The sequence below is a fragment of the Dermacentor silvarum genome, chromosome 3 (assembly GCF_013339745.2).
Source record: "Dermacentor silvarum isolate Dsil-2018 chromosome 3, BIME_Dsil_1.4, whole genome shotgun sequence".
In the NCBI taxonomy this organism is placed as follows: domain Eukaryota; kingdom Metazoa; phylum Arthropoda; class Arachnida; order Ixodida; family Ixodidae; genus Dermacentor; species Dermacentor silvarum.
In genome coordinates this window covers 200,298,813-200,312,111 of record NC_051156.1, presented here as the reverse complement: position 1 = coordinate 200,312,111, position 13,299 = coordinate 200,298,813, and the positions used below count along the sequence as shown (strand labels likewise).

Here is a 13,299-nt window from a genome sequence, read left to right as displayed (position 1 = left end):
CTCAAAAACTATATCCACTCAACCATGGTCATCTGTGCAATGCTTGAATGGCACCATGTTTGCCTATGCTTAATGCACACATGCAAAAAGAGAAGAAAAAGAAAAGCTTTTCTTGCAAGCTTTATTTCAAAGCCATTTTTAATTGCACTGCAGCAGTCAAATCACAAATCCAGTCCATAATACTATACCTTTTTTTTTTTGTCTTCAAAGCATCTGACTGAAAATACGATTGTTAAATGTGCACGAGCTAAAAACAAGGTGTGAATCTTTGACAAATGCTCTGCTTGGAACTGCCTATGTACATGGGCCGTGGACGCCACCCGCATCCCTGCTGTCCAGTTTGAAACTAGCCCTAATAATCACTTGAGCCACCACAGGTAAGATTCTCGCCTCTGCAAAACACATGCTCGCAAAGTTTCGCATCAGCCAACTGAACCCATTTATTCAACAAACAAGATAAAAATTACGCTATATTTTCAACTTTAAAATGTCAGCAGCAGACAGTCAGTCAGCATGCACAAACACACATTATATAAAAAAAGAGGGGGGGGTCAAAAAAGGACTCTGCCAGCAAGGGCTCTCTCTCTCTCTCTCTCCCTCTGCTGGTATGTAAATCTAGGTTCTTTAAGTATGAGTGTTTCAATTACAACAAAACTCACTGTGTGTGATGATGATGCATACATTTCTCTCACGCGTACACAACTGCCTCGTGCAACGAACAAAAGAAATAACATTAGAAAGACAGACTAACTGTTAAAATAAACTGCACAATAATCAAAACATTTACAGGAAAAGAAAACGCATCAACAGTGTGTAAAAGAAAACTGGAAAAACAGACAGAATGAACATTACTTGGGCCCAGACCGTATGCTACTTATGCTGAACATTATCCTCGCACGCTTACAGTGCAACCAACATATTTCCTACTGCTCTTCGAATTGGCACTTTGACAAATGAACAATAATACTAGACCACAGGCCTGGCAAAGAACACCTAAGCCTCTTTTTTTGTCACACAACTTATCTAATCAACCAAAGAATAGAGAGAGAGAGACAGAAAAACAAAATGAATGGGAAAAATGGCAGGGTTGAGCCAAAACACTGCTGTTCAGGTTGGTGGTGCATCAGGGAGGTCTCTGTAAGACCCGTGACATATTTCACACCTATGTACAAAATCACACTTTTAAATACAGCCGTAGAGAAGTGAGTGAGCATTCAAAAGTGACCCACACAAGCATAGCAAAAACCGTCCATCCAACAAGTAAACCAGCTTGTTCCTTTCAAAACATGTCAGCTGTACACTAGCTTAGCGTAGCTGTATGTTTCGAACCCACGGGAAAAAAAAAAGGCTAAGGACAGAGGTGGCTTGTTCTGCTGCTCAGCATTCGAGACACAGGAAGTCTCTATGTTAATAAATAACAACCCTAATTGGCAGAAGAAAATATTACAGCAAAGGGGGAATTCATTTTCAAAGTTACACAAGACAAAGCAGGGGAGCGTGGGCAAGTGCTACTACGGCAATGAGAACGCAGGGGACATGGCACACAAATGCTGACTCTCTCCGCAGATGTGCCTCGGCAAACACAGCGAACAACAAACACAGACTATACCAACCAACAAAACAAGAGTGTATCCACAGCTGCACTTAATGTACATAACAGCCCCGTGTTTCCATGCAGCAGAGGGCACCAGAGCTGACCAGCATCACAGTGGGACCCAGTACCCCGCGCAAAACCTTTGCTTGTGAGGGGGGCCGAACTCTGGCAGTTCATGCCGCCCGCCTTTCGACACTGGAAATGCCATCCTCGTGTGCTTGGCAATGTGCTTGAGAGTCTACAGTAACAACCCTGCTGATGGCAAGAGAGTGCTTTGTGAACATGCCACACAGGCTGGGAAACCGAACACAGCAGGTGCCCCCAAAACGAACATTCAGCACAATAGCCAGCACACCAAAGGACTTTGCTTCCTCCACCCTATCTGCGGTACCCTGATGGCAGCGAAGGCCTCGAGAGAGCCGCAAGCTCTTACAAACACTCCGCCTGCGCTCACGACTACGGCAGGCAACGCGAGACATACAACACCAGCCGGCTAGACCGAAATCTCATAGTTCATGTCGTATACCGAGCGACGCTCGCCCGATGCAGGCACCGTGCCGTCAGCGTTGCGCTGCGGCCGCGCCCCCGACGAGCCCTTCTCAAGGGAGTCCGTCATCTCCAGCGCTTTCACGAATGACATGGGCCGGCGCGGGGCGGCGCGCCCCGGATAGTGGGTTCCTTCGAGCACCGATCCTTTGCTGCCTGCCCCCTGAGGCGGGGTGCCGCCGCCGCTCAACCGCCGCGCCGACACACTACTGCCTCCGGGCGTCGGCGTCGCCCTGACATCGCCACGCGATCCGGGCCGGGGCGGTGGTTGCCTCGACTCCCATCCCAGCAGTGTCCGATTCGCGGAGAGGTCCGTCGGCGCTGGCGGCGCACAGGGTGGGTAGTTGCCGTTCGCCTGGTCCAGTTCGCTCTCGGAGGCGAAGCGCCGGCCTGACGGGCTCGCACCGCCGCCGACCAGCCGGCGTGGTGCCGCTCCCGGTGATGGCAGCGGCGGACGGCGTAGCGGCGAGCCGACCGTCGGACTGGTCAGGCTGCGCGGAGGAGTGCGGCACGGGCTCTGCGGCCAGCGCAGGGGCTGCAGCGGGATGCTGTTGGAAGGGGCGCCGCCGAGGCTACTGGGGGGCACTGGGTGCTGCCGGGCCGCGGCGTCACCCGGCAGGAAGCCGCTGCCTGTTGGGCTGAAGAAGTTGGTCTTGGAGCCGTGGTGCAGTGGCTGCGGTGGCGAGGGTTCGCAGTCCCGCGACTGCGTCGCCTCGAACGCGTCAATGTCGGAAGGCTCGACCAGGCCCTGCGACATCTGTGGGCAAAATGGGGGGAGGGAGGAACAGGACGAAATTACATTATGGATCACTGTAACTGTTCTTAACTGCAACACGTTAACTTTATAAGGAAAATAAATGGATAGCATGGAACATTAGGCAGAGATCTAATCAAACAACGACAAAAATAGTATGCAGGTGTTCATGCTGTACCTCAGGCTGTAATAGATCTCAGACTACTAACTCATGTTCCCTTTAAGAGGAAGCTTTAGCTTGAAGGCTCCTTTCTAAATACATCGGAACAGAGAAATAGTTTTTCCGAGCAACCACTGTACCAAATTTGATGAGGCTTGTTACATTTAAAAGCAAAAGATCAAACCTAGTGACTGCTGGAAGCGAATTTTTATTTATGCCAGTGATTTTTTAAAAATAAAAACAGTTGAAAATTGCAGAATTTCAGAAAACGAAACTATCAAGTGTACAACTCCAACTCTGCAATGAAAAACGATATCACAATTCCGTAAACCACACCTAATAGTACACTTAAAGTGGACAAATTTGATAGTATAACTTGTACCTTACATGAATTAATTATAATGTTTATGAAAATCTCGCAAAAGTCCTACTCACATATTAGTGGTGTATTTGAGAGCAAGAGCGATACACAATGTACATCAATTTTGACCGCTTTTGATGCTCTAACAGATGCAGTTTACAGAACTGCAATATCTGTTTTTGGTGCAGAGCTACAGATTTGTAAAATTCGTGCTTATATTTTTTTGAAACATGCCATTTTCTAAAAAAATTATTTAAAAAAATCCAGGACCTAAATCAAAATCCTGCTTTCTACAGTCACTAGATTTTAACTTTCTATCTCAAATGCAACAAATTTCATTCAAATCAGTTAAGAGATTGCCTCATTGAAGCTGCATTTTACATGTATATGAATAGGCGGCATTGGAGTTGGCCCTGAGCTAACGCTTCCTCTTAAGAGTGCATTGTACTGCACATGCCATGCACCAGACGGCAGCTTTGCTGTTCACTAGACTAACAGGCTCGGCAATGTCCTGATGCTACTAAATCCCCTACAAAGGAATGAAAAGAACACCATCCCCAGCAGAACTGCTAAGTGTTTGTTTTGTTTATCATCAGTGTACCGATCCTATCAGGGTTGCTGTTCTTGACCCTGACTTCCCTCCACTTTGCTACATTATTTGGCCATTCAATCCTTGGCTTCTTGATTTGCACTTTAAGATCATTTTAGCCCCAGTTACAACAGCAGTGAGTAGGCAGGATCAAACCATAACTAAGGTGACCAGATTTCCTAATTTAGGCAGGACATGTCCTGCTTTTAGCGCTATGGTCCTGCTGTCCCACGGTTTACGTGTGGGACGGTGTTGTGTCCTGCAGTGGCCTCTCTGGACCCCAAGTTGTCCCGAAATTTCATGCCATCTTGCTTATCATGCATGTAGCGTTGGAAGCACATTAAATAATGCCAAAACGCAAGTGTAAGCTTACTGAATAGCTAGCAAAAGAGTTTCCCTTTACATAAACAAAACTTCAAACAAATGTTGAATCTCATTTCTATCTCAGACCGACCGCCCACCCCTTCTGTCCCGCCTTAGTGACCGCAGAGACTGGTCACATTAACCATAACTAACTCATGTCTGCCTGTAGATGTAATCTCTAACATGGTAACTGCAACAAGCTCACAGGGATCATTGATCAATGTACACCTCACACTAAACAACACTATAACACCCAGCTTAAGAAATGACGAGGGTTAAATCATATACAAGTATTGATACAGATCCAAGGTGGAAATTAAAACACACTAATATCTATTGAAAAAGAAAGCAAAAAAGGATCGTCTTGTGTTAACATACGACAGAATGCATCATTGGCCATGCAGCCACCAGCCATGCACATACACAAGCATTTATTTTTTCATAAACAATTAATGCTGCTAATATGCAGATCAGCAGCAATTTCTAAGCAATGCTCACATTTCTAAGTATGCAATACAATGCATGCTACGTGAGATCACTATAAATGTATCAGCACAAACAAGGTCAGATAACTTAGGCACTAGGATCTCCACCTCAAACTTCCAAGATTCTAGCTCTTCAGCTAAAGCTGCACAGTTTGCCTTTATAAGGGGCATACAAAAAGTCTGTTTTAGTGGCAAAGGGTTGGAATAAAGACAAATGACAGGCATTAATGCAAACAAGCATCTCTATGACTTCAGGGCACTACAGGCATACAAGCGCCACAAAGCCTCCCTAAACTGCAAAGTGAACAGCGTGTGTGGTCAAAGTTGAAGCACAGCCCTATCAAAAATGTAGATATGCCCCATATCAACCACATCCAATAATCACATATGAAACATACGGGAATCTATATAAAACCTTGTCGGCTTCCATATGTCATGCTGAGATTATTGAATATGGGAGTTATGGGGCATACGCGTTTTTTAGCTAGGGAGTCAATGAACTGTTATCTGTGTATGGATGAAAGCAATGCACAAGAGGTTAACATTAGGCTCATGAGAGTGTACTAAACAACCCTGGAATATGAATGAAGTGGCAACATAGATCATCAGAATAAGCGGATACACAATCATACTCATCCTCCGATATTTTTGCAGGTTACATGCTCACTCATGTGCTTTCATACTCATCTGCACTCAGTAACACTCACACAAGTTCACAGCCACTTCCATTCACACAAATACTCGAGTCCGCTCCCACTTACCGGCACTCACTCGTGTACATACATACCCACGTCCACTCACACTCGCCAACAGACGGCCACGTTCGTATTAATGTCCCACTCAAAATCAGTCAATGACTTTTGTCTGTGCTCACATTAACTGGCGCGCACTCTCATTCACAGTCACGCCCACTCACATCCTTTGCCACTCACTAACGCTTGTACCTCGCACCTGTGAGATGAGTGTGAGACGAGTATGCCGACCTATGAATGGCAAGCTGTCTCTCAGCGAGACCAGAAGATGTAGTAGTGCATGCGGAAGCTCCGAAGTTAATGGCTAATGGGTGGCTGTCAAGACAACAGCACAGAGTCTGTGCCAGCCGGGGGTCAGTGCACAACACCCGGCACAACTACCTGAACATTATGAACACACTGCCGAGCACTGGTTTCCATAGTTTTATTGATGCTCGTGCAAAGGACTTGTGGAAGCTAGCAGCATACAAAACCCAACACTGTCACCAACGTTAGAAATTATGAGGGAACCAGCAGCAGCATGTGAATTTGGTTGTGCTAAGAAAGCAGCGCTGTCATGAGGGAAGGTCATGACAAGTGCATTCGAGAACTGCCACAGTGTACTCCTACAGAATATGCCTGTAAGGGCAAAATGTTATAGGAAAATATTGCCATTGTCTGACAAAGTTACAAAAAGTCATCAAGGTGAAGTGTTGATAGAAGCTCACAACGAAAAGCGCCATGTGTAGCTCATGAGAATCCACTGGCTCATTTCACACAGGTGATAGTGATGCTCACTGCCTCTATGTGTTATCAAAACTTACTTTACTTTACCTCTTTCCCTTATCTCACAGGACAAGAATTTGTCTCCCCAATAACTACAATGTCATTCTTGAAATAAGTTAGTCCTGGTCGCTTGAAATAACATAACATTATCCAACTCTTATTCATGAATACTTGCTCATTCTTGGCAATAGTACAAACTTCATGCAAACCTTTTACACCATGCATTCCACTGTGGCAACCTAAAGTAAGTGCTAAAAGCACAAAATAACAAAGCATGATGCTATCTGCTAATCACAATTTCAGTTCACCACACTACTGCCCGTCGTGTCACTGCTGAGCAACCCTGTATGAGAATCGATTCAAGCCACTCTGGCATCACTGAGAGCAGGCCATAAAAACTTGAAACAATATTCAATGCAATTTGAACTAAATTACTACAACTGTCCTCAAGTGCAGCAAAGAAGTTTGGAAGCCTTGGATTAGATCTAGTGGCTCACAGGCATGGCTGCCAGTACATGACCGGTATTTTGTAGCGACGCGTTATGCTTTATTCTATACTAGTCTTATCATCCACCACTCATGGCCGGCTGATCCCGCTGATAACGTGAGCGGACCGGCACTCTGACCACTGACCAAGCGCGAAAAGGCATTAGCATCGGAAAGGCATCGCCACAAAATACCGGCCCATCTGTCTGTTCAGTATTCAAGAATCGCAAAGGCAATCTCTCTAGTGCAATACACAGCAAATAATGTGAACAGCATCTTCAGAAATTTCAATAATGACCAGGCATTGGAAAGGATGAATATCCAAACAACTTATCAATGTTGTCATACCTGTTGTACATATTGCAACCATAACCCCACCCCCGCTGACAGTCCCACAACCAGCAGTAAGTAGTACCAGATTTAGTGTCTGAAGAAACCTAAAGCCTCAGGCGCATGGAGCACACATTGCGTTTAGAATGTGGTGCTGCCTGGCATCAACGCATCTATTTCCCACTGCCTGATAACCACACTGTCACTATGGCTGAACTGCATACCACAAGCTGTCTGCATTAACAGGTGACCTTGTGCAATCCATGTTAGTGGAGGATCGCAGCATGGTCACTGAATAGCTTAAACAAATGCACTGACTGCAGGCAACACTACGTCAAAAGCATGTGGAAAGTACATTCCACGCAGTTTTAGCTTAACGGACACACAATGTCATTGTAAAGGGTAAATGAACTATATTCAACATGAACAAAGGAATATCTTCAACGTTAGTTGCAGCCTTGTAGCATGACAAGGACAAAAGCCAAGCGCATCCAAGCATGATACAAAAATCACAGTGTACACGTCACATTAGTAGCCAGGCAAAAAAAAAAAAGAAAGAAAGCTTCAAACATCACCAGCAGCAATGCATTAAAAAAACTTTGGGACTAAGTGAAATGCCACACACTATTAATAAGAAAGACTAAGAGAAAGATAAGCAATGGCATCTACAGTGAGTTCTGACCTGGGAAAAAGTGTCCAATCAGACAGGAGTGACATTATATATCTTAAAGAGAAGAGAGAGAGAGGGAAAGAGAGAAGAAAATGTCAGCAGGCTGTAGCTGAAGCTCACATAAAACAAACACAAAAAAGGAGCGTTGCAAGAGTGCGATTCCCTGCTTCTCATGTCTCGCACTTTGAGTTAGTAAGGAAAGAGAAAAAATCAAAAACAAAAAAATCCTTTCCAAACGTGGTATACCAATCTGAACAACTGATACCCCAAAGAGAGCGAAGCTGTACATAAGCAATTTCTCAGACCCTTTGTTGGAAGTACTACAGTTCTGTTTGCTGGCTGTTCATCACCAAGGCCCTGGTCATACAGACACTTCGGGGCTCCCACACAAGGCTGCATGGCTGGAATACGCTGTCTGCTATCACCGCTGCAGCCCTACAAACTCCTAACTGACATATGAAGTGGAGCCGATCAAATGCGACGTGAGAAGCAACAATTGTTGATTACTAGGTAAAAAAAAAAAAAAAAAACACGCAAAGAAGTTGTTGCCTATTTGCATGAGGTATATGCAAACTAACTTTTATTCTATAATTACCGATAACTACAGTACATTTCAAACCGAAAATTTAGGTCTCTGACGCAGATTGTGTTGCTGGATGTTTGATACCAAGCATGCTGTTGTTGCATGCCAGCCTTCACCACCACACGAAAACAGCTGTGAAACTCCCCTTAACAGCTTTACTGTAAAATGACATTATATAACAAGCTTTTGCTACTAGCTGAACAATGTTGCGCTTTTTGCCACTTGTTAGAACAAAGAACTTCGCCTATTCTTGAATCCCATATAACATATGAGCAACAAACAAATGTTCGTCTCGAATCAATAGGAAACTGCAAGAACTGCCAGATATCCTCGAGCTATAAGAATACTTCCACAGAAGGAAGTCATGCAGAATGCTCTCAATTTTCTGCGCCCTAGACGAACCCAATGTCATAATTGGGATCTAATGACTCACAGCATAAAAGCTTCACCTTCAGGATTGGCAAACAGTCACATTTCTAGAGCTTTCCATTTCCCCCAAACATTGGGGTAATTGTACAATCACCCCATGATGGCAAAAAAAAAAAAGAACTTTAAAAAAAATTTTTAAACTGGGCAGCTAGAAATGTCAGCGAAGTCGAGCAGGTGACCTACTTTTCATTACATACAGACACACATGCAGCAAGGCAGACATACCCTTCACACTTTATGGGAAATTTTATCTACATTTATATAATAGATCATGATCACTTGTAATGACTTGCATAATGTGTACGACTAAGATACTACCATGTTTAAGCTTTAATGTAAGTGGGTGCTCACAAGTATGCCACCATAATAACATTCCAAATAGTACAATTGTGAAAAAAACTCAATATTTTCAATCTACTGATGAAACAATTTTATAGATGAGTTTGCTGTGCTAGCACGCATCCGATCCCTAATACTATGGAAGCAAAGATTGTAGACAATGATGTAGTAAACTGGGTGCTGAATTTTTCCTCTGTGATTTGCTCAAGCAATACATTCGCTAGAGTACCTTGAAAGAACATTCACACGACAATGAAAAAACATCAACTATAAAGGGCACAGAAATGTTTCTGTGCCAGAATTATTCTGCACCGCATGGGTGCTCGCTAATCTGACCTGTAAGAAAAACTAGGCAGAAAAACAAGGCAAGTAAGAGCAACAAATAAAAAGCAGAGCCAAATGTTGAACCTATTACATTAAACCTCTCAGCTGAACAATTTTCCTTTGCATAGACTGCAGAGAGCCCCACAATTTATGGCCACTGCTGTTCTTTCAATCGATGCTTTCCGAGCTGGATCCCTTGACTCAGTATTCTCGATAGGTTGTTTTCGATGTCTATCGATTTCAGCACGCATTGACTGGCTCAAAGCCAAGAGGTAGGTGCTACAGAAGAAGCAACAGACCTCTTTGACTAGCTTTATTTTCACTAGCGGTGTGCGAATACTCGAAACTTCGAATATTTGATTCGATTCAAAAGGCACTTTCACTATTTGAAATATTCGAACCCACAAGAATTGCTGTTGTCGGTTCTTTAAGCCAGCTTCACCGCAGTACAGACATGTTATGCGGCGAAGCATACTTCCCGTGCAGTGAAGCATATGAAAAGTAAGAAGGGGCACTGTTATGGGGCCCCTGCTGGTGCTTATGGCTAACCGACACTATCAGTTCAGGTACCCACACTGTGCCGCCCCTTCACACATCTGGACAACACCAGCTACCAGGAGGAAACCTTTGTGTCTGCTACTAAATTTGACCAAGTACTAGTAGCAAGCTCGGCAATGTTTTTAGACTCTCATTCTAAAGTAGTTGAGTACCACCAGGATGCTTCAGTGGCAAACTGGATCAATACTTGGCTTTAAAGAAGCAAGGAAAATTTAAACGCCAAAGAACCCACATATGTCGCTCAACAACGAAAGCTTCTGAAGAGGCTCCTTCCACGTCAACACTGTCGAAAGACATCGATAAGCTATCAAGTGGCAGCTATTTTCACTACCACAAGCCAAGCACACGTTGAAAGATATGTGCATGACGAAATTTTGGGCCAAAAAGAAGATCCATGCGAGTGGTGGTGTAAGTATGGTGCTCACTGTTGGCTCAGCATGCGTAGAGATACCTGCTGATACCAGACGCTAGTGTGTGCAGCGAGAAGCTCTTATGACACTGTCAAGCAAAAGTGTTGTACTAGAGAATTTTGTTGACCACAAAGCATAACTTTCCTGTACGTTATGTGCTGCGCAATAAACCATATTTCTTTGCGTACCTCTGGTTGGTGAAAAAAATTGCATTTCTGAAAAACCAATAGTACCTAAATTTTAAAAATATTCAATTTGAATTGCTCTTGGTTTTCATTATTCGAATTCGCTTCGAAATTGAAAGTTTTATATTCGACCCCTAATTTTTCTATCATGTAGCTTTTCAAGGCTACTGAAAGAATGCCATTGCTCCAGTGAGGCCTCTTGCCATATGTTACACCCACACAAAAGTGAAAGTGTCCGCAAAAGGAAGCGATCAATCGAAAACACGACTTGAGTGGCCAACAACATGAGAGAAATGAAAGTCATACATCAAACTGCATAGCATGTGACACGCATATGGCGTAAAATATCATTCATTTAAAAAGCATGACTCGTAAAAGTCCCGACTAAATAATGTACCATTTAAAACAGCAATGAAACTGACAAATGTTATTAGGCAGCATCCATCAGAATACTATTTGGTTTGCTTAAATGATCTCTCACTCCCTCCTGCATCTTTTATGGCCCCCTCTATTATGCCCTACCTATGACATCATAGCCACGCATGACAGCCCACAGATGCCAGCTATTAGGTGATCGTTCGTGATCTTGACTTATACCACCATCAAACACGGCACTTCCGATCTCGATCAAATTTCTACTACATCGGTATTGGCTCTTTTGTGCAAGCTGAGGAAGGGAACCAATCACGATTAAGAAATTAGATGCAGATCCAGCACTATAGCAATTGAAAGAGCCCTGTGTGACATTTTATTCCGTCGGGCATGCATTTACAGCCCATCAATGTTCTAGCAAAACGAAAAAGTGGCGGTTTAACATGCCCTGCCTGTCCTGCTACAACTTTACGAGACGTCTGCCTTGAAGGATTACCATAAGTGCACCGTAGAAATAATAAAAAGAAAGCAGCGACAGGCACGGCAATGCTATTGACACAGACCCACCTGAGGGGAAACATGTTGAGATCGAATGGAAAAAACAAAAAACAAGCACTGTGCTTATTATTACACCTATGTTATTACTAAGTCCTTTTTCAAACATTTATGCAGGAATATACTATTGCAATCACTACAGTATGCTCTCAGTTTTGAAGTGAAGGCATTGCAAATCCCCTTTAACCCCAGAAGGCCCAATCACGATTCCACATCAAGAAAAATTAGAACTTGTTCACCTTTATTTCCGGTCACGGAGAGTACATTCGTACAGAGAATGCTATAAAATGTTGAGTAAAAATTTAATTAGTAAATGTGTGCAGAAGTATATACGATGGGCATTTTGAGGATTAACACCAAGCTGTAGTTATCCAGCCAATTCGTACCTACGTTGCCCATTATGGATCCTATTTGTTCATGGTGCACATTTCCTTGCCTGGCAGTAATGAGTCACTTTGCCTAGCTCCACTGATAACTGTTGGCTTTGAGTTGGCTCTGAGTGCAGAGAACATTTATTTACTTTAACAAACATTCCATGCTGAGGTATTACTGAATATTTCTACTGAATACAAGTAACAAAGCATACAATCAATACTTTTTTTAATGAGGCATTTTGTGTGGAAAAATGGGTTGATAAAAAAAAAAAAAAAGGGAGGGATGTGAAACAACACAGTCCGAGGCAGGCATATGTTGCTCAGCCAAATTTTGCAGTCGCGCGCGGCACATGGAGCTCACAAGCTGAACGCGAGGTCACCTTTTTCTCAAACACTTTTTGCTACAGAAGAAGCCTTATCCTCACTCTCTTCAGGGCTGCCATATTTCGTCATATAGCAGATTCCCATATGCAGCTGCTATTGGCCAATAGCTGACATCAATCAAGAGTGTTTGTATCAGTGCGCTACTTCCCACTGTTACTGTGTATATTTACTGATAAAATGTGATAAAAAGGCTGAAGCAAAAATCTGCATTTCAAATTTTGATAAGAATCATGTACTTCCACGTGTACGACTATCGTACTATTGTCTGCTAAAGCTCGACCACGCCCACCCGCCGTAGGGATGAAACTTTGGTCCCACTGCTTATCAGTGTCGCAGCCATCGGTCTCGCTAATTTTGAACACTCAACTTCACTTTGCCGTCGAACACATAACTTCGCTTCGTACTGCGCAAAATGCATAATTTGGAAATGGCTATTCTCCAATGGTCAAGCTGGTGCAGCACAAAGCCAGTCCACACCACGCAACACGTGGTGGAGTGTTCACACTACCCCGCTCCGCTGTAGCCTTCGCACTGCGAGGTTTTGAAGAAGGAAGAAGGATCAGGAGCACCACGAAGAGGATTAAAGGCGATCTTTGTTAATAACTCTGTTTCTGCTGAACACATTGAAGTACTTATTGCTGCAAAGTATTTCTCAAATAGTGTACTTTATTGTCAAATTGCATTTTTCAATAAAAATTGGTTCAGGACCCTTTTAAGGCACGCTGCAACCATTTTGTTCAAATATGAGAACACTCTGACAGTATTGCCTACAGATAGCTAATGTTTTTTCTTAGCGTGTTAAGAAAGTGCTGCAGTGTACCTTTAGAGGTTAATTAGGACATAAGTGCTTAGCAGAGAAGACCAAAATATGCCAGAGGGGAGTTAGGTAAAATTTTACAAAAAAAAAAAGCATGCTTTCTTCCAAGTTAAG

At 43.5% G+C, this 13,299-nt stretch overlaps 1 protein-coding gene across 2 annotated transcripts in view; it reads right to left on the bottom strand.

Annotated features, from left to right (window-relative positions):
- Positions 1–104: 104 nt before the first annotated feature.
- The window catches only part of LOC119446473 (palmitoyltransferase ZDHHC8), a 34,503-nt gene continuing 21,308 nt past the window's right edge, over positions 105–13,299 (bottom strand). For both annotated transcript variants that reach the window (XM_037710907.2, XM_037710908.2), the window contains one exon: positions 105–2,897. In XM_037710907.2, the coding sequence (XP_037566835.1) occupies positions 2,088–2,897 (810 nt within the window). In that variant the 3' untranslated portion in view covers positions 105–2,087. The remainder of the gene's footprint in view (positions 2,898–13,299) is intronic.